This window comes from Ascidiella aspersa, chromosome 3 (assembly GCF_963924565.1).
Source record: "Ascidiella aspersa chromosome 3, kaAscAspe10.2, whole genome shotgun sequence".
NCBI lineage: Eukaryota > Metazoa > Chordata > Ascidiacea > Phlebobranchia > Ascidiidae > Ascidiella > Ascidiella aspersa.
In genome coordinates, this window is record NC_139449.1 from 26,540,297 (window position 1) to 26,562,956 (window position 22,660).

General features: G+C 34.3%; 2 protein-coding genes across 2 annotated transcripts; one reads left to right on the forward strand and one right to left on the reverse strand.

The window, feature by feature from the left end:
* Nucleotides 1–6,731: 6,731 nt before the first annotated feature.
* Nucleotides 6,732–9,147, reverse strand: LOC146161207 (transmembrane protein 220-like). The gene is made up of 6 exons (XM_083383996.1): nt 9,013–9,147; nt 8,031–8,060; nt 7,663–7,723; nt 7,449–7,581; nt 7,262–7,321; nt 6,732–7,031 (listed from the first exon to the last, which is right to left on the reverse strand). Exons 1-6 carry the CDS (start codon nt 9,097–9,099, stop codon nt 6,881–6,883), a joined length of 522 nt encoding a protein of 173 aa, XP_083240122.1. The 5' UTR covers nt 9,100–9,147; the 3' UTR covers nt 6,732–6,880.
* A 6,786-nt stretch (nt 9,148–15,933) lies between these two features.
* On the forward strand, nt 15,934–20,858 carry LOC146161208 (interferon regulatory factor 5-like). The gene is made up of 7 exons (XM_083384760.1): nt 15,934–16,419; nt 16,811–16,994; nt 17,284–17,346; nt 17,420–17,436; nt 17,646–18,018; nt 18,545–18,679; nt 19,511–20,858. Exons 1-7 carry the CDS (start codon nt 16,168–16,170, stop codon nt 20,146–20,148), a joined length of 1,662 nt encoding a protein of 553 aa, XP_083240886.1. The 5' UTR covers nt 15,934–16,167; the 3' UTR covers nt 20,149–20,858.
* The last annotated feature ends 1,802 nt before the right edge of the window (nt 20,859–22,660 follow it).

A 22,660-nucleotide genomic window follows, 5' to 3' on the forward strand; every position in this document is an offset into this window, starting at 1 on the left:
AAACAAATAACATTTGTGTTGTTTTATAGAGCCTTTTGGGGTTTTATTGCCCTTCATGTGGCGATCAAATTTTGTTTTTTGTATGACGATTAAATTTTTAGACTTTACAAGAAACGCGATTAAAGGCCTTAATACTATCTCTGTACCTTATAGTGACTCATGAGCTCACCGCAGACATGGGCCTACAACGCTTGGTTTGAAACATGTGTACAATAGTGTAACGTAATCTTTTTAACAACGTGATTCCACCCTTGCATCTGAGAAGTTAATTCATATCCTGCTATGCTGCGTTGACATTGGAACGTTATTAGTAACTACAATCTGCTGTGTAATACATTTATGTGGCTAACTGTTTAAATTTGCCTGGTCAAGTCACAGAACGAGGGAAAATATACTGCAGCGATTCAATCTTTCACGTTTTTACATTGGCCACTCGACATTTCTTCGATGTAATTGTCATCACGGCTATCTAGGCCAAAAGTTAACTGCGTCTTCAAAGAAAAAATCTCAAACACGGCTCGTCATAACGTTTCTGTCAGATTCGACTCACGGACAAAAAATTCTCCGAAAATCATTCCAATTACATATTGTTGCACGTGCGGTCGCGACTCGTGCAAGAGAAAAACAATATGGTAATTTAAGAATTTCTGAAACCTGTCAGAACAAATAAAAATGCGTATATGCTTACAAAAAACACATATTCCAATACTCCAGGTGACATTTGCGCTCAATAAACATAGAGCTAAAATATGATAGGGACGAAAAATAAGATTGTTCAAAAATCGTGGCTGGCCGTGGTTACCAAACGGCCTGAGGCGGATTAAACAAACCGAATATTGAAACAAGAAACTCACGAAAGAGCATTTCTGCCTAAACAATAATATTTTTCTTTTACAAAGCGATATGTTTATTGTGACAAACTCGCATGGCTGTATAAAATGTTGTTGGTCTATACAATCGTAACGCTTTGTCCATGGTAATACCACACCATATTTTAGATAAACCTGGTGTATGGCGTTGAATAAATCCAATAATTTTAATAACTTACTGAAAGGTTGGTAATGACCAACCAAATATCTCACCTGTTACAACTTTGAATTTTACAGTCTTCTTTAAGTATTTTATCAAATGACGACAACAACTTAGTATCCTGAATTTTGTATTTAAATCTTCATATACGTATTAAGTAGCGCATTCATCAGTTAAAAAATAAGCAGATTCTAAACGCTCTCAGTTGTTAACATTTATCAGAAATCGTAAAGTGGTGCCATTATCACTTATGAAGTTTTCTAGATATGGATTACAATATAAGCTTAAGACTGAGAACAATACAACCTTTGTTGAGATTCGGTGTTCAACGTGATTTGGGATATTAGATCATGCTTGACTTTCACGGTAACCGCGACGTCCTACGCCTACGCACAGGTGGTACATAGTAATTGCGTTTTTTCGACTTGGATTTAACTGAATCAGGTACTACGCAACACACACCTAACCTTGCTTGCGATATATCTAACACACATTCAACGGCAGGCGACTCTAAAACGGCGGATCTATATTACCTGACCTTTTTTCTACGGCAACTTTTCTTTGCATCAATTGGACATACACACCAATAGTTGTGCGAACGATATCAAAACGGCCCATGCAGAAAAAGCAGCAGCAGCAGCGGTTTACTGCGGCCGACGCGTGGCCCACGCCCCTCCAGCCACTTTTAACCCTTTAAATCCGCTCTTGCCACCTAAATAAACGTGATCCCTGCAATCCCCGGCGCGCGGCAGACGTCGTCGGCCGTTTGTTTTTTACGACGGCCAGTGAACGCGCGATCGCAACAGTAGCGCTTTGCCGGCCATAAACACTGTCACGCAAACGTCCCGAACACGCGAAATTCCTCGACGCCGCGAGCATTGGACGATAAAACTGTCACTAAGTTGCGCCTACCCTTCGGATTTGAATTGAATCACCTCTAGGCTATACAAAACGATTCGAGTAGGAAACTCCTCGAGCCCGATTTACTAATTGAGCCTGTCGAAATCTTTTTTAAAAAGAGTGTTAGTAAACAGAGTTGTCAAATTACTATATTCTAACGACTGCAATCTAGCATACGTTTAGTGTCAAATAAATTTAACATTCTTACAAATTTAAAAATCCGCAAAGCCAAAATTGTGACCGAGTCGGGGTGCCCCGCCTTTTTTAAGCTCATTCCAAACAGAAAATATAAAGTAAGTATCTCACAGAGGATTATTGCATTTCCACGAGGGAACACCGACGTCATTTCACTAGCACTGACAGAAGGTATAATGTTTATGTCTTATAATCACAAACGCTCGGCCGAAAGCTGACGCTTCCTTTGAGACTCTACGCTTCAAACCGACTTCTAAAAATGTTTCTTGTCATTCATCTTTCCTGACAACACTCTTCAAGTTTGTTTTAGGCGTTGCATGCTGGTATGTTTCAACGAGTTTTCATTTTTGTTTTTACGCTGAATGAACACGTAGGCCGATGTTAGAGATTACGTCTTTATACATTCATATTTAAACCATATATAGGTAAGTTTGACTCTGGTCGTTTTCATAAAAACCATTCGACAATCTACTGACAAACAGGCAATTTGCACCGATAAAATCGCAAATGGGGTTCATATATACGTATAGTTTGTTGCGAAAGGAAAAAGTTTCGCATCGGCATTTATCTTTATGACGAAACAGCGTCCGTCGATTAAATTGCGTAGAATTGGTTTGCATATTATGCTGTGGTCTTTTACAGAAAAAAGGGATCTACGAAACTACCCTCTTCGCTTTTGCGAACGTGACAGTCTATTGCCAAACAATTCTTCCTTGCACGCAATAATTAGCTGAACGAGAACGAGATTTTCGGAGAAAAGCAACGGCGGGACCCTATTGGTCCTCATTAGTGAGATGCATCTGTTTAATCTAAATGTTCACGAAAATTGCGACATGTCTCGTCGAACAATGCAAATTGATACCTTTCGCAATGACGTCTTTCAGCAGAAAAACAAGAATAAGTTGGCGAAATGCCCATCCCATCGGACAAAGCGAACTGAAACTTTGGTTACATGTAACTCATAATATTAGGATATGCGTCAGTTTCGTATCGGCGTCATTGTAGTTTCATTTGCCTTTTTGAGATTTCAAATGTTTAAAAGCCCATTATATTAGCTACTATATGCACGGCTCGAGTGTAACTAACAATCATGAAAAATGCACAAACAGCTCATGCTACATCAATATAAAACACATTACACCAACAACAAGCCTTTGATGTAATAGCTTTAACATGGGAATAAATTAGTTTGATATAGCAGTGCAGCCGATCTTTGTCTATTTTGACACAACGCATTGCAAAAGTACATATTCAATGATTACTCCTGCATTTTTCGAGCAACGATAATATCCAATTTTTGTGTAAACGAAATTTGCCCAAGCTTTCGTTGGCGTTAGGTCAAAATCAAAGCACTTTTAAGAAGACATTCGAAATAAATTAGCTCACAAACCAATTCTCAGCAATTGTTTTTTTCTCGGAGCCAATTTGGCAGCCACCCATTTAAAAGCGACTGGTAATATAACATCGAACCCTTGCGCTTATACGCTATACCTGCGCACTTCGAATACTTGATACCACGGTAAACCACGTATACCATGGTAAACCCCCCTGCGGCATTAAGAATAATGACCATTAGCGCTCTTGTTGTTCCGCTTGGCACGGACATTGATCATTGCAAGGTTAAAGTGCAACGTCGACGCCAGACAGGACTTATGTTTTTAACCTGATATAAAAAGCCATTGGAAGGTCGGTTACATAACGACATTATTGCTTTGTTTATAGTTTCTCAATGAAAACGTCACCCGGTATCCTTGTCCTTTTTTCTACTAATTGCACGGAGCGTGTATTTCAAAATAGATAAGTTGTTTTCGCAACATGATGATATTTTAAAATTAACCTTTGTGTAGTTTTTTTTTCATCATGGTGCTTTTACACGAAACACCTGTTACGTAAATCCGTGTTGTATCATCATCTACATAAGCCAATCATTTCTTCGATTTTTTTACGGATATGTTTCAATTTTGTTTTCCGAAATAAACACGCCAGTCATCCACATAGTAATCGCTGGTTACGAGTAACCTTGTCAAAAGCCAGTTTAACCGCTCGAAAGTAATGTTTTTTACACCTATGCTCGAGGATTGTTACGACGCATCCAACTATTACTAATCGTTTTACCTTGCGACTCACTTTCACTAAACATTTTTGTTATGGCATACATCACATTATGACGGCAAATAAGAAAGTAACTCAAAAGACAAAAGTAGGTATTTTAAATTTATTGTGATACAGGTAAAAGATGTTATCAAATATTATGGCTATAGTATTGTTAATGGGTTAACTTATGTAGGATGTAAGTATCTATGAGAAAAAGGTTTAACAGGTCCTAGCTTATTATTAGCACAACTATACAGTAAAACTAAAATACCTCATCAAAAAAGAAACACCCCACCGGTTGAAACGTGTTTCCAAATAAGGTTACGAACCACAAAATAGCAGGCAATTTGCAATAGGCGTAATTGAAATTTCCGGTTTACCTAACACGACAAAATAGCGACATGGTAAGCCAGACGTCATCGATTTTGTTGAGGTTCAAAATTAGCAGCCCGTCAGACTTAGTTTAAGAGAATAAACCAGTTCACGTCACAAAACGTGTTGTGAGATATATTAGTTATACAGTATATTAGAAGGTCGACATTTGTTGGTTTTTCGATCGATCTTACTTGGCGGTTCTGTTTATCCATACCCATTTGTTGTTTTGTAAACACCTATTTTGATGTTTTCCTTGTAAGATTGATCAACTAATGACTGAAGTTATGGAGGGGCCAATTTTGTTTATATATTATACATGTACATACCACCAACAATCCAACATATCAAAAATAGGATGTTACTATATGGATCAAAAAGCAGTTCATTTAATTTATTTTAAGAAAATATATTTTTTTCATATTGCACTCGTAATGCCATATTAGCCTATGCAATTTGTTCAGCAGGAAAGCAAAGTTATTCCCAGTTGGCATGAGTTGCAAATTTCCATAATGGACATCGAATAGTTTTAGGTTAAACTGGCAAATTTTGAACAGGCATGTAGGGCCTTGCCTTGTAAGCCTAATGGTAAGTTAATTGTTTATACAGCGTGCGATTTAGGCCTAATAAAAGTATTATTAGAGATGCACGACCAAGCCTGCAAACGGAATGCTGATTATCACTGCAAATACCAAGGAGTGCAGTCAAATCGGCACGAAGCGGTTATTTTCGGTTACAAATACGCTTAACAATTTCCCTATAGAGCAGACAAAATCTGGTAGGCCTACTACTAAAATTTGATTTTGACATATATAAACTTAATGTAATTATTCTCTATGGAAAGTTATTATTTGCTTACGTTCTTCTGGAGTGACACGTCCAAAATGAAAAATCATATTTACCAACACGTGATGCAAAACCAATTTCAACGTTTGACGGTGGGCGCCATACCTAATTCGTCAGCATTTGCGGAATACTAATATGACATCACCTTTTTTTCTGTTTTCTGTCGCAAGAACAAAACTAAAATGTATATAATATCAGGTGCCTAATATTACAAGACGTCACATACTTCATGTTTTTATGTTTACTTTGTTTTCGGCCTGACACGACGAGGTTGGAAATGTACGGTGAAAACGTTTTGTGTTAAAGTTTTAAGTGGAACCGAAAGTATAACTCGTGATGAGTAAAATAAATATGCAAAACAAATTAGGTTTACAGATGCGCAGACGAAGTCGTAACCACAGCAACATGGTTTTAGGCTAAAATATCTTAAGGCGCTTATAAGATCGGAATTTTTTCGAAGCTATTTAAGCTCGATTATTTTCGTCGCGCTTTCGATGTAAAACGTTCTCATTACAAGGGATAGTCCCATTAGTATTTAAATTAAATATGATTTAAATTACCTATGGGATGTTGCCAGCATTTAAACGGCCTTATTCATACACGGCTAATGAGGGAAAACAAAACACTTTCTGCACGAATTTCCAAATCTTTGAAGACTAGATGGCAAGAATTAGTAGTTTATTTGAAATAAATTAAAAAAAAGGCAAGTGCGCTTAGTTTTAACAAGCATTTTAAAATTATATCACACATACCCTTTAATTTGTTAGCTCTTGTCAAGCCAAAACATATAAGCACCATTTAATTTGGATATGATTACAAACATATCACAATAATGTTAAAACGAGATTTATCCAGCCTTTTATTTTCTTTCGGCAGAGCACCGTGTAAATAAAAAAAAGTAGCACAACTTTTTTGACAAGGAGGCATGAAATAAGTCATGGCGTTACAAAATATCATCACAATGTGACGTTCTCAACACACATAAATATATTAAACGTCAATAAGCGGATCAAAATAGTACAAATAAACATTCTGTCCCCAGTGGAACTCGTTCCTGCAAATGACACCATTTTTAATTTGGCCAGAGTCACATTATGAAGACTAAAAGTATTATGTTGCATTTAGCGATGGCCCGTACAGAAACGACGAAAGTATGTTGCGTAAAAATTATTCATTATCTTGCATTGCGGAAGTGATATTGGTAAAACAGAGCGGAATAAAACACATTGATGACAACGAATATGTGAACGCTGCATTTTACTAAAAAACGTGTCAAAACTTTGGTAAAAAAAGTGATACTGCAAAGTATATAAAAGGATTTGCAACAAAACCTTGGTTAATAGATAACAATAATTTCACTTAACACATAAAGGGCAAAAAAGAGAGATTTTCAATCTCGACAATATTTGCACATAACCCAAATAAAGTAATACTTAAAATCAACTTAAGTTGCCTTGATTAAATCAGGATAAAGTGCAGTTTGGCAGTGTTCCGGCCAGTGCAGGCGATATGCCTTGTTTGCATAAATATATGCCCAAAACAAACCAGGAAGAAGAATAATCATTGCCGTCAAGAGCAGAACACTTTTTAAATTTCTGGAAAAAAATATTTTGCATATCAAATGCATGTAATCACGAATTAGTTTACTATGTATTATATCTTTTGTTTATCTATTCTAAAAAAAAAAATGTTGTAAAACATACCTATATTTTTGTAGTTGCAAATATCTATCTGTTATAGTCTTCAAGCAATAATTTATATCGATTGTAAAATTAATATCTTCGAACAGAGTTATTTCCTAACGAAAATCAACAAACTGGCATACCTTACTGAACCATGTGCAAACATTGTCCAAATTGAAATGATCAAAAGTCCTCCAAACTCTCTAAAACAAAGCAACAATAATTAGAATTATAAATTCCCAATATAAAGAAAAATAATCTATTATACATAAATTTTTGAGTCCTTAAAGGCTTAGAATTTACCAACAGATGGTAAAAGAATTTACCAACCTTCCTTCTTCATCATGAATAATCCATTGAAAAATATCTTTGTCAAACTTGTAGAAAGAGTCCACAATGAATCCACCATATATACAGTAACCCACACTAATCATGTGGTTAAGTCTGCATATAAGGGGGTGTTCTGGTATAAAATGCATACTTGATTATTTTATTATGTTTGTTGTGCAAGACCTAGAATTATAAAATTTTAATCACTTTATACCTGTAAATAGCGGTTTGATTGTAGCAGCCAAAGAAAGGAAGGCTGGAAGAAGATAGATAGTCTGAAAAACATACATACTTCCTAAATATTTGTTGAACATTAAAGTTAATTCTCTTTTTTTTAATAAAGATATTTTGTGTTTTTATTTATAATAAAATAAATATAATCATTAATTTTCGCATAGGATATTTTATTCAAGTGCTTGTTTATGTCTGTAAATACTTAAGCATAGTAATTATAAGCCTCTCACATTATAAATATGGATTAACAGGGGAATAAAACTATATATATCAGATAAGATAAAAACAAAAGGTTAGATTATATCACAACTTTTCAACATTCACAAACACCTAAAACTTCATACTTACAATCCAAATTTCAGGATCTGGATCATTTACCTAGAAATATTTAAAATAATATAGTCGTATAACTTCCTAAAGACAACACGGATGGAAACTTATAAATAGAATACTTTATATTATTAACTTTTAGTTCCTCAATATTCACAAATGAAGTAAAGATTATTAAATTAAAACAACAAAATTTTACAGGACACATTGAACAAAAAAGTTGCCTATAAAATTAAGTGTATACTTGCTTATGGATGCAACTATTATTTTAAATGAGTTATAACCAGTTTGCATTCTATGTGTGCACGCCCAAATAAGTAAACTGCACATATTATTTCTGAGTTGTTAACATAAAACACCTCTGGTGTACATCAAACTTAAATTTAAAACCTGTACGGTAAACCAAAAAAATGGCGCAGTGCAACAAAAGTCTGGGTAGAAAGTATTATGAAATGAAGACTGGAGCTACCATTTTTTAACCTTGTTCAACCAAAGGTCTATGGGTACACTTTTTACCGAAAACAGAAAAATAAATAGGCATTTGATTTAATTTGCAATGTTTTTGAAACTTAATGTGACCATTATTCTTGTTCTTCTTACGTCACAACAACAACAATTTATTAGTTATCCTTACAATGTTTTAATTAATGGTCCCTGACTATGTACTCAACAACAAGTCATTTTGCGAAGATTTTCTAATATTCCTCAACAAAGACAGAATAAATTAACTTTTTCATTATCAAAGTTTTTAAAACGTTAAACAATTTTGGGCAAGGATATAGATTTTCTCCTTATCCCCAATAAACGTTTCGTTTATAGTTCTAAAATGTAAATTTAGTTTTACTCAGAGCAATTTTGTATTTTTTTTGGAGCTAAAATGAATTAAGTTATTTATCCAAAAATGTGTTATTTCTATAAGAGCGCAAACCAACAAATTCAAAACTCGTACGGCGCAAAACGAAACATTCATGCACACTATAGGTAACCCTATCATGTATACCTGTGCATAAGCTGATAGTGAAAAGAAGATAAAGCCAATAAAGTGTAGGCTTCGAAAATATAACAAGTTTGTTGAACGCCCCATCATCTAATATTTTAAAATAATTTAACAATTACATAATACTGCAACAGTGCAAGATTCAGTGTCTTAAGAAAATTGCTGATTCATGTCACGGGTTGTGTTAACCAAATGACTTAGCAATTTGCATAAATAAAATATTATTATTTTATGTCAACAATTGCGCAGTTATAGATTTGAAGTGTAAAAGTTCCTTAATTAGTCTAAACCGGTAAATTACCCGTTTCCACCAAAATATTACACAATACAATTTATTTTAAAGGTACGATTACGTGCGCAAATTAGTCAAAGATCATAAACGCTAAATAAACAAACTATAGTTAGCAGTGTTGAAACTTCAATGTGGTCGAAATAAATACAAACGACATGCAAGGCTATTTACGGTGCACCGTTAAAAAGATAAGTTCTGTGTGCCGCTGAATGCACAATGCCAGCAAAGCGCGACAAATTATGTGTCATATAATTAACCAGCAAGCCTGACTTCACGTTTGACGCGTTTTAAGTCATGGGAAGTTGGAACAGTATAACACATTTCAAATGCTTGGTTTTAGGCTGTGATAAACATACCGTTATGCATTTCCGGCCATAGGCCTAGTTAGCTACAGCATGTTTGCTGCGTAGCCTACGAAAGAAATCAATCTGCTTTGCAGGCAGGGACGCCGGAGAGAGGGGGGAGGGACAAAAGTTCCCTTTTCATAAAAAATGATATATAGCTTTCACAACGTTAAATATTTGCTACGGAAATCATAAAACAATGTTGTACACGCATTTTTTTTAAGAAACTTGGCTCAAGCCGGGTACTAAAAGTTTCTTAAATTTTCTATTGTTTAGAAAAAAGAGAAAAATAGAACAAAAGAAGGAGTAGGGCTTGAGCTACGAAAAAATGCAAAAAAAATCGTAAAATGACATGGTTGACATTTGTTAAAACATTTTTGGTACCATTTTAAGCCAATCTACAGGGCGTGGCCGCAAAAATTTTTCCGGCGGAGTACCCCCGGACCCCCAATATTTCGGCTCGCTACGCTCGCCTGCGGTCTATTTGGCCCTTACCAAAAAATTCGCCACCCCTTGCCCTAAAATCGCTCCGGCGTCCCTGTTTGCAGGGTCAAGATCTTTGAATAAAATGATGCTACACTATTACTATATAAGCCAATTACGATATATTCCGTTGGCATAGCGGCCAAAATCCGAGGGGAAACTTCTTTCATTCATACAAATATGATTCACGTGATTTTTATTACATTTTTGTTTAAAAATAACAGTTTTTTGAACGGTCAGCGAATAAGATCAAACATTATTGTGTATGAACAAAATTTTTGAACCTCTGATCAACATCTAAAATATATTGTTTGATCACTGTCTCTAAAACAGGATCTAGGATTTTTTTGTTTGAATGGGGTCGTGACAAAAAAAATGTTGTTACAAAGTTATGTCATAACTCATAACGTCACGTCACAATGTTGCTTAGAAGCGTGGGACCCTTGAATTGTTAGATTTTTTTGAAAGTTTATGCAATTTGATAAATATATAAAACTAAAGAAAACGCGAGTATTTTTGTCTAAGCCTTACGTACATACAGCACCTATTTGGTTAGGACAAAACATACAATGTATGGTATGTAAACCTAATCTTTATCGTATATACAACACTGGCGAAGCACGTTCCAAAGTTACGTCATGCCGTTATTTCACAAAGTTACCTTCATACAGAGTGACGTCACACAGTAACGCTTAAACGTGACGTCAAGTAAGTGTACGAACATCAAATACTGCAGTATAATACAACAAGTGGATAAGTTTGACTAAAAACGCATTTTTTAAAGAGTCGCGGCTATGGTCATATAAAAAAGCTGTACAAATATACTTAGAAAACAGCAAATACATTTTATAGTTAATCTAATTTAAACCGGGAAGATTGTAGGTTGGAAATGCATATTTTCCCGGTATTTAAAAAAAATGCCTGTTTATTTAAAAAAAAACGACAGAAAACTTTTCGAAAAAAACGCTTTTGTAACGTTTAAGATGCCCAAATTTTCAATTTTCCATGAAACGCACGGCGCCTTTGGAAAAAAAAACGATTTACGAATTGGGAAAGTACTTTCAGATTTGCGCAAAAGCGAGACAAAAATTTACAATCACGTGGTTAAAATCTCACGATCTCTAAATTTGAACCCAAGTATCGGTAGGATCAAACCAAAGGATGCCAAAGATCATTAAGATGAATCAGCGAAGATCAAAGCGATCATTTCAAGCGTTTCCTGCGTCCTATGTCATGTATTTTTAGCTCTCTAAAATTAAAAATCCCAATAAACGAACATAAAGGACTATCGAATGTTGTTTTCGTGCAAAACGCTATCAGAGGTTTACGACGACTCCAGCCATAAGATCGAAATAAGAACAACCTCAACATTTGGATAAAACACAATTCGGAGTAAGGCCGAAATAGGGCTTAATACCTAATGTTATTAGTACCTTCTAAAACAGAATAAATCCTAAACCCGTCGAAATAAGACCAAAATGCCCCGAATCAGGCCGATACAACACTTGACATAACCCCAAACCCCACCCTTAAGTCCACTAATAATTTTAACCCTAACCCACTTTCTAACCCTACCCATTAACCACATATAACCTCAAACAGTGTAAAAAAATCCGTCGCCAAAACGGCGGCGCCCTAGTGGCGCCATTCAAATTAGGGCACCCAAATGTCGACACCCAAACGGTCGATGCCAGACCCATGGTCTTATTTCCTTATTTTCGGATTTAGGACTTATTCCTACAGGTTTATGTGTTATCCAGACGATTAAGTTCTTATTCTGTCATGTATATTACTGCGTTGGCTTTATTATGTCTGCGTTGGCTTTATTATGTCTGCGTTGGCTTTATTATATTGCTGTATATAGGTTGCTATTTAGATCTTTGTGTGTTCCCGTTTACGAAGATATTAACTGCCATTTTTAGTGTTGTGAGATCTTTTTGGTCCTTAATTTCTTGTTTTGTTACCTCCTATTTATTTCTGGCGTCATCAGTGGTTTCATGTGATTTATGTTTTTATTCCTGTCGTAATTTTAAATATGCTACAGGCTACTGTGTTTTAATTATATAAATGAAAAACTTTTAAATTCTTGTTAAAATATAAAAAAGTCTTCAGCCAATAGTGTCTACCTTCTGTCCAATATTGTAAAATAGTTGAAAATGCCAAAATATGCAACTGCAGTGGTACTGAAACCAAATATTTTAAGTTAAAATTATAAGTTTGGGTAAACAGTCAATTTGTCTTCAAATTGTTATAAATTCGCTATAAGTTTTCCACCTTCAGCCAAATGTTATTTTTGACGAATATAGTTGTAGTTGGGATCAATGATTGCGGTAGGCCTACAAGCAATAGTCATGATTGCCGTAGACCTATAAGCGATTGATGCTTATTGCCCTGGACATTTAAAATGCCGTTCGTGTTTTATTGATGTCCATGTTGTATTGTCGTTATATTGATGTCCATGTTGTATTGTCAGTGCAACAATACGTTCGTATATTACTAAGGTTAAGGGTGTGAGAAAAACAAACGTTTTATATAACCATCCCAGAAAACTATTACTTCTGGAAGGGAGTTACCCACGCTAAATACTTCATGTTCAAAATATTTTTAATCGAAATCATACTTATCAATTTCGTATTATTATAAAAACTAAAACGGAATACTTCAATATGATATATTTTATAAAGTTAAAAATTTCACGAAACAAATTACATATTTTAAGAAATTGTACATTGCGTATTAATAGATTAATTTGAACAATCCAGCAAAAAACACAAATTCGAAAATCTCTTTTAGGTTTTAAGATAACGCTTTTGCGTTTTCTTTGTATTGAACTATCTGTCTATAGTGATTTTCCTGGGCGTTATGTAAATTTTGTTGTGACATATTCGAGATATATTTCATGAATGCGTTTATCGTAGACTAATGAGATTACGTTTGATTCTACATACTAAAACTTAAGACGCTGGTCTAGAATCCTACCGCTACCACAGCGTTCAAACAATTATTAAATCTGTGAACAATATTTGGGTTAGGTTGCGGGTTAGCGATTGTGTGTGAATGGGTCAAGTATTTTTAATTTTGTTAAATATACTTATCCTACCCAACGCAAAAGCTAACCTGAACCCTAACCCATATAATGTTCGTTGTGGTAGGATTCTAGACCAGCGCCAAACTTAACTTTAAATATTGGCATATAAGATTTGCTGTTGTTGTGTAAGCAAAAAATATAGTTATTTTCAGGTATTTTGAAAACTTTATTTAAAAACAACATGTTACGAATTCAACAATTCATCCAGTTGAAAATATTATATATGTTGCTTTACTAGCTGAACAGGAAGCAAAGTAGGCCTACATATGACTAATTTTTAGCGCTTAATTTTGAAACAAAACATTGCAGCACTTTGACTTAACAATCTTATAGAATTTTTCATTATGATTATAATTTCCCCCCTAAATACATCCATTTATATGAAGAGTCAAACAACAGCCTTGTTTTGCGATAGTTGATAAACCTTATTATAAAAAGATTTTATGGAAAAGTTTTATGTTTAATGTATCCAGTAAATAAATACAAAACTTATTGTAAGGGTGATCTGAAAATATATCGGTAAGATGCTTAACATATACATCATTTTTTATTATAAAGAGAAATGTTTGACGTTATTACTGTTTGACATTAGGTGTTATGCTAAACAACTTTTTAGTAGTCTAAGAATTGTAATTGATCATTGTTCAAAATATATGAAATAAATACATAGTGACTTCATTTTAATGTCTGAATGCTAGATAGTTGTATATGTGTTTGTTTTTTGTTGTCCTAAATTAATTTGAGGCAAAATCACTCGACAATTTTCATAAAATTTAATGAGGTTTTTACCAGAGCAGTGCAACATATCTTCCACCAACTAAAGACCAACCCACAGCACCTATTTTATATACAATATTTATTCTACAGGATTTTTGACATTTTTTTTTCTTTATATTTAGATATAACTTACTTGGCATAAAATAATGCCAATCGCAGTTAAATAACAACTCACATTCAAATTTTTAGTTGTTTTTGAACAATACCATATACAAATAAAGCACAAAACCCTTTTTATTCAAAATTGCTTCAAAAAATTGTCTAATGCATCTAAATGTAATTCAAGTACAATTTCATGAAATTGATTTTCAAATACAATTTCATGAAACTTTCTGTTGAAGTAAAGAATTGCTTTTAAAATAAAAAATGATCTCTCCAGCCTCCAGCTATATGAAGTAGGCTGGCAATTCAACAATTTCGCACAGAATGTTGGAGACAAATAAATTGCTGAAACTAAGTTAGGCATGAAAACTCTCACCAGCTCCCTCATCCACAAATTATGAAATTTCAATGTTGACAGGAGCTGCTTGTCCTACATGTACATTCGTACTAGGATTTAATATTTTCGTTTTTGAAAGTCAAAGCAAAAAGTCATATTTTGTTTTCTTGAAATAACTTTTTAAATAAAGCTCAATAACAACCCATTTGTCTCCAAGTTTTGATACTGGTTAGTTTTGCTTATTTTTTGTGTGCTGTACATTTATTAACATTTGTTACAATTTTTTTTTTATATAACCAATATGACAGGCCGCAACATTTTATATTCTTTATTTGTAAATTTTATATAATATGTATCAGACACTTGCTGTAAGTAAGAGGTTTTTAAACTTTGTGGGGTTTGACCCCCTATATATGATTTATGACTTGTGTCCTCCTCTCAGAATATACTTTAGAATGAGGTGGCAAAGTTTTAAACTGCTTAAGGATGTCTATGTTTATATAAACAGCACACAGACAATGCAATAACTTATTTGACAAAAAAATGATGTGAAATGTGGTTTTCTCTAATTAATTTCATAAATTAACGCAATATCATCAATAAGGTTGTTTGAGATGTCACAATTATAAATTGCATGAAAATGAGTTTAAATAACTAATAAGGCTGCATACAAAGCACAAAATAAAATTTGATCTAGGTATAGTTTATCTTTTGCTTGAGGTGTAAGTGACTATTTTCGACGCATATTAATAAGTAAGGAGAATATGTTGAGTTGGTGACTGTCATGGCCACCAAGAACACCAATATGAGTGGCAAGTCCCCAAATGGATTTTTAATAAATGTATCTGTCTATATAAAATAAAATTTTATCTGTCTAGGGAAAGAGGTCACTAAAACTAAATATAAAAAAGATATACATTTTTTTTACCAAGGATAACGAGTTGAGCGATCAGCACACGGATTGTTTCCAACTGGGGTACCATGGCACCTAACGCACAAGGGTGCCGAGAGATATTTTAATTGTACTTCATAAGAAAGCTTATAGATTCAAAATTTAAATGCAGTTATAATTAAGAATGTTTTTCCATGTTGTGTATATTCGTGGGCACAAGCTATTTTCATTTATGTCTGATTTAGTATGCCGCAAAGTTTGGAAACAACCCGCAGACACCAATGCAGAGTTCTCAAACTTTTTTATCTTCTCCCCAATAAAAAAAACGCACATTTTTAACCAAAAACAACTTCCAAAAGTTTCCCAGTATATTGTGTGCAGTCAAATCTGGTATGGTTGCTTGCATGCATATGTGATACAAATAGGTTAGTTTACAAAATAACAAAAGTTAGGCAACACACTTTACAATCTCTTGACACGCACTAGTGTGACATGGTATGCAGTTGAAGAAATCTTGGCGTTTTGAGAATTATCACTGCACAAAGCAGTTTTAAAAACACAGTGTGGAGGCAAAACAATAAACTCCTGTTGTAGCTCAATGATGAAAAATACTGACAACATATGGTTTGTTTTAAATCGGACTCAATTGCTATAACTTATGAAGGGATACTTTTTTATCTTACAAAAATTATTTTATGTTATGTATTATTGTTTTCTACTAGCTCTAACAAATATTAAACGAAAGTGTTATATAAATTAAAAAACTTTCTGCTTTAAAACAGAGTTGCTGTAGTCTAATTCTTTATAAGACAAAGGACCTCTCTTTCCTGCTGAAAGACAGTTATGGCAGCCACTGTTCCTACTACAGATATTGCATCACTGGTTGCTGCAAACACAAATGATGACAGTAGTGATTCTGACAGCATGATTGGACAGCCACTGCACCTGCAGTTTTGTCCGTGGCTCATGCAACAAATTTCAAGCGGAAAGTTTCGAGACCTGGAGTGGTTGGACAAAGACAGAAAGCGCCTGTTTAAAATTCCATGGACAAAGAAGTACCTTCCACATTGGCAGGAACATCATGAAATTTTTAGGGTTCGTGAAAATTGCAACTGTGCCACTTTAAATGATACTAATGACTTATTATGTTGAATTAAGCTGCTACTTTTTATTTATATACCATTTATACATATATGTATATATCTGTTTTTGTCTGCATACTTTTTTCCCCATAATCATCTACATAGTTTTATCCAGTTTAGACTATTTTGTCATGATTTAACAATTTTTAGATTTTTTTTTGTTTGAAGTTGTTTATAAGATTCTCTCTGACTGTTGTATATTTTGTAGTAAGTAAGCTTTCAATAAAAAGTAAGTCTTTTACGCACACTATTGTATAGTCCTTAGCAAAAACTTATACTTATACACGATTGGAGTTTAGTAGCACAGTCCTAATCAAATATACATATATGCTTTTGTCATATAGGCATGGGCAGAGTATCGTGGTCTCTATGATGCTAGCACAGCGCCACTGTGTCGCATGAAAAGTAACTTTCGGACAATCTTGCGCAAGTGTGCTGTCATTGAAGAAGTACCCAACGCTCATCAGCTTGGTCTTCAGACTGGAAACTACAAAGTTTATCGAGTCCTCACACAGAAAGAAGCAATCCGTGAATATTTCTTTAAATATTGGCATAAATTAAGATTTTTTACTCAAAATAATAGAAAATTTAGTTAAATTCATGGTTTTAATTAATTTATTATTAGTTTGTTTGCCTAAGTTTTAGCATTTCAGAAAGTTTGATACAAGTAATCTGTTTTGACATCTAAAAACAAGTTAAAAATTAAATTGAGTTTAATTAATAGAAATAACTTCCTTTATATGAGAAACTACTATGCATCAATAATTTAGTCTGTAAATACAGTAACCTACCAATAATAATTAGATTTTAATTTTAGAAAAACGAAATCAAAGAAGAAACATAAAAGTTGCAACAGCACCAAAGAAAAGAAAAAAGCGAAGTAATGTTTAACACCATTTAGTTATTAAACGCAAATACAACATATTTTACAATATTTGCTTTTTGTTTTTCAGCGGTTGTTCAGAAAGCGGTAAGTTTGTCACATTAAATTGTAATTAAAAAAGTAACATTTTATAAACAATTATACATAACCCACGTTTATTGGTTGATACCCAATATTCATGAGAATAATTTGTATATCTTATTAGAGTTAATACTATTGTTTGCGAAAACCTACTTTATTGAAAGTCCATGACATCAAACATAAACTCATATTTCTGTCAAAATATTTTGTTGCAGCCTGAAGAATCTGAACCCAAAGCACCAGAATCACATGCCTCTAAGAACATTGTCAGTAATGTCAATCAGGTTTTCCAGAGGCACAACCTTGACAATTTTCCTGTAATTATAAGCAGTCTACCTCAACAAACTGTGACGATTCCTGCCCTTGGTAACGCAGGCTCTGCCAAGGTGGAGATAATCATCGATGAGCAATCTGGTCAAAATAACTGGTTGACTTTGCCTACAAACATACAAATTTCACATACCAAACCACAAAATCCCTTGCTAAATAAGCCCCAAGTTGCATTGGCAGATGGTGAGCAAGCTGAAGATGGAAATGGTTCATCTCATGGATTTCAAATGCTTTTGGAAGCTGCACAGATTGCAGAAGGTTTGTTTGAACATATACACATAAACATGTTTATGTCAAGTTATTTTAATTGAAATACAGAGTGATTCGTAGTTTAAGATCATAAAATCCTAAATATTTTAATTCTGATTATTATAATCTTCATCAACTTTATCCGCCTTTTTTAATTTATTCATATGCAGGATGCTGTATAATATTGTAACAACTGATTTTATTTTAGTGTGTAGAATATTAAAAAAATAACAAAATTAGTTAAAGCAAAATAACTTTAAAACTTTCTAATGTAAGAAGTCTTTAAAATGCAATAAATGTGTAAGTAGAAAATTACATCTGTTTTTTACAACTAAATATATATATTTTAAATTTGTATGTTTTTAATATTCCTTTTTTAAACACACCTTTGTTAAAATTTATATAAGTTAGATCTGAAGCTATTCTAAAACCCTAGATTTTTATTGGTATGCTAAATGTTAGCTCTTAATATTATGCTATCACATATGCTAAAGTGACACTTTCCAGAGATTAAAAATCCGCTTTTTGTTTTAAGAAAATTCAAGTGATCCAAATGTAAAAAGTAAAACCTCAGCTTCTGCATGTTCTGTCTCCAAACCTTTACGTACAATCACACCCAAAATGGGAACTCCTTCAGTTGTCGACGTCTTGTTGGAACTAAAGATACCACGTATGTTAACCAATGCTTATTGCCTGCAACGATTTATTTTCTTAGTTGTAACTAGGGATGTCTGGTAATGTCTGATCAGAGCTGAAACCTGATCCATTGTTAAAGGTTGGATTGATGCTTATCTGATATTGGGGTGGTATTGGTGGCGATACTTAACCAATATCGGAATTTCAGCCATGTTTACTGATATGTGTGATACTTTTTTATTCCTAAAAGTGATACCCAATTTTTTCTAAGATCATTCCTATATTTATTTAATATTGGGACAGCACTGATACCACCCTAGTATTGGACAAGTTTTGGCATCGGGTATCGGTTCCTATCCGATATTGTCGGCATCGCTACTGAGTGATCCAAAGAAGTTGTCTGTAAAATGTTTTTTTTTTAAATATATTCTGTTATCAACTAAAGAAAATAGAGGTTTAATACCTGGAAAAAATACCTTTAATCTATTATGTTGTTTTGAGTATATTAATAACTTCCTTTGGTAGATAGCATTACAATATGTTTTGTTCAAAATACTAGGTATCGTATAAGACTAAAATAACAAAAGTATTACTTGTATATATAGACCCTCATAGTAACCAATAAGTTATGAAGTTGAAAATATATTTAATTGAATATTTTGACTTGGCATTACAATACGATTTTGCCATACTTTGCCGAATTGACTAATTACAAATTATGGCCAAGTATTATCCTAATGCAAATGAGAAAATACACTTTGCAAACCTAACCATAAGGCAGGATCATAATACCCGTAAAGCAAACTCATTAAAGGTTTATTATTTTGAACACCCTTCCTTGTATGTTCTACTCGTTGTCGTACAGCTGAAGAACTGTTCATGTATGAAGTCCATGTAAAATATGAGACCAAAACTGTGCTGCAAGACAGTCTGACAGACATGAAGTACGGCTACCGATTGTTCTACGGCAATGCAGAAAGCCGAGCGAACAAATTCCAAGACCTGAACTGCTCCACATTTGACTGCACTCCCGTCAAATTGCCCGACTCGCAAGTGCCGCCCGGCAACTCGCTATACACAGTTTTAAAGAACATGAGTCCAGGCCTGTTTTTGAAATCGGACCAAGCGCACACCTTGTGCGGCAAAAGGCTCTGCCTTTCCAGGATTTTTGCTTTTACATCGTACGGCGCGGTAAATGCTGACAGCGAAGCCTTGGTCATGGCGAACAACCAGGAAACCGTGCTGTTCTCTTACAAAAACTTCCTCAACGACTGGCGGCAGTTTTTGGTGGACGGTTCTCCACAACCAAACGTCGAGATCAATTTCGCTTTCGGCAAAAAGCCCAAGCACCGGCACAGCAGAGTGTTCGTGTCCATCACGCTCGTGCCCAAAGCGGCCAAGAGCATGATGGAGAAAATAACTGAAATCGAGATCAACGACGGCGATTCTACCTGTTCGCAAGAAGGACACTTCGACAACATTTTGTGTATGTTTTACAGTTAAATACGTTGCGAGTGTGACCCATTGTTAAACTAGATATTTATCGCGCAGCTGGTATGATATTTCGTGAATTACTTACCTTTAGTCCAAACAGCTCCATAAGTGTGCACTCCCGCACACTTAAATGTGCATAAAGGCTTAAAATGTACTTTTATTGTCGACTTGTTGCACATGCGCATTGTTAAAATTCATTCAACTTTGTACACAAAAGTATTTCAGGTTGCAACCATTCATGTTATTAAGTAAAATCGAAAAATTTGTTTAACATTGTATAAAACAAACGCTTCCTAAATACCGTATGTGACTGTTGGTTACAGTAGTTTTACCTGAATTTCCCTGTTTAAATGTTTCTGGAAAAAGAGGCAATTTCACATCAGTCGAAGCTACAGTTAATACCAAATTAAGCGAATATTTTAGAAAACTTATGGATTTCGGTTTACTTGCGAGTATGTAGATTTTCTGCAGTTAACTAAAAACCTTTTTCAGCTAAAAAATCTTATTTTAATTATAAAGTTTAGTTATTTGTCATTCATTGGTAAAACTAGTCACAGTATTATTTGGCTTGGATTTTAAAACGTTTTGTTTGTTTTTGACGCCATCCTATTTTTCCAAGAACATTTTTTTAAGTCACTATGGACCTAAAATATTTTTTAAGGTATGTACAATACCATCGTGCTCGTGAAGTATGTTTTGTAGGTTACATTTGCATTAGTTGTGCGCCTATAAATAATATGCCAATGTTGCTTTGTCTTAAACACCATATTCTGCTCTATATGTAAATACATGACATGTGTTTGGAATGAATCGGTAACCATTTATCAACTTTGCCTTTTGAAAAAGACGTTTGCTTTTATGTTGTATTTGTTAACAAATTTAAAAAGTAAATTTTGTTTGGTCTGTATATAGTTGATGATATTTTTGCCACGTTACAGTTGTACAGTGCACAATTTAAAAATATTCGATAGTTGCTACTCGCTTTGCTTGGTTTGTGTAAGAAAGGGTTGCTCACGCCTCCGGTCATTATAGAATCGAGCGCAATATGCTATATGCGATATTAAAATATTTCCTAACGGGAGAAAACGTACAAAAATTGGGAAAATTATTTACAATCTGCGAACTTTTTGTACTTGTATAGAAAAGTAAGCATAAAATAAATAATCTGCCGAATTCAGGTCAGTGTAATTGAACTTTAGAAGCGGTTAAGTAGGGTTGTTATCATTGAGAACGAAAATCAAGTGATTGCTTTTTTTTTAAGAACCCCTGGTTTAAAGTAACTGACGTCGCAAAATATTTTGAGATTAAATGGAGTTTTTTCCTAACGTAATTTAACATATTTTAGAATATCATTACAATCCTGCAACCCTGTGAACAATGACAATTCTGTCACATGACTCGATAACCTAGTAAGTTCAGCTTAACGAAGAAATCGATAAGGATTAGGTATATATCTTTATTACAGCAATTGGTCTCGTAGCACGATAATTATCAACGATTTTTTGTCTAATGTTAACTGTTGTAATCTTGAAATGTTAGTTGTAGAAATAATTTGGAGATTATAAATATAAACTAACAGTTTCAAAAGTTTTTTCGCCGGATGATCGTTATTACCCCCTGGAAATGAATGATAACCACATCAATTTAAAGCTAAAGGCCCGTTTACACTACAGCTGCACTAAGCGGAGCTAAGCTGCACTGGGCGTAAAAATCGCTTGAAAACTTAACGTTTTTCTATTGCTGCACTGGGCTTGAGTTTAGCAAAGCCTGAAACGCCCTCCACAATAGAATTTAAATGCAAATTACGCTTTGGTCAGCTCAGTGCAGCTGTAGTGTAAACGGGCCTTTAAGGATATATATTTGAAATAGACAAATTATAGCACCTAAAATCGACAGGATCGTTAAAATCGTAAAAATCGCCATAATCGCCAGGATGAAGTGGATGGACTGCCAAAATTGCAGGGATAATTCAAAAGGATCTTTATAGCGGTCCTTGCAGATCATCCAAACCATACTTGCGATCTTATCGATCTTTACTATTGATCCCTACGTTCCTCTCTACCCAGGCTTAGCGACCCTTGCAATTCATCCCTGTGATCGGGTGATCCTAGCGATCATGTATACTTCATAAAAGGACACAATTCACAAATGTTTTGCACGGTTCGTTTTTGTGCACTCCAAAGAGTAATTGCTCGCGGGAAAAAACACACGATATTCGTAGTTTAGTACTTAACCACGCACTCATGTTTTCCCAGTATAGACACGTAACAGGACACAAATAAAACAAGTGGTATAGGGTTTCCGTGGCCTTTTTGCAAAAAGTACATTGGTTAGATTCGGTTTTACCAAACGAATAAAGGGAGTCGTTTGTAACAATTGCGCCCAAGTTAAACTTTATCTGAAAGCTTCTCAGTTTGTTTTCGATTGTTGAATTGTAGAGGTTGCGGTAAATTTTCTCTCATGGCAGACGTGCACTCCCGCAATTTAAGGTCCAGTGCCATTTTAATTGAGCTTTTTGAGG

Coding starts and splice junctions, on each gene's coding strand:
- LOC146161207 (XM_083383996.1), bottom strand. CDS start 9,099: ATGATGGGGCGTTCAACAAACTTGTTATATTTTCGAAGCCTACACTTT. Junction 7,724..8,030: donor CAGATCCTGAAATTTGGATT/GTAAGTATGAAG, acceptor TATGTTTTTCAG/ACTATCTATCTTCTTCCAGC. Junction 7,032..7,261: donor TTTGCACATGGTTCAGTAAG/GTATGCCAGTTT, acceptor ATTTTTTTCCAG/AAATTTAAAAAGTGTTCTGC.
- LOC146161208 (XM_083384760.1), top strand. CDS start 16,168: ATGGCAGCCACTGTTCCTACTACAGATATTGCATCACTGGTTGCTGCA. Junction 16,420..16,810: donor AACATCATGAAATTTTTAGG/GTTCGTGAAAAT, acceptor TTTGTCATATAG/GCATGGGCAGAGTATCGTGG. Junction 16,995..17,283: donor CACACAGAAAGAAGCAATCC/GTGAATATTTCT, acceptor TTTTAATTTTAG/AAAAACGAAATCAAAGAAGA.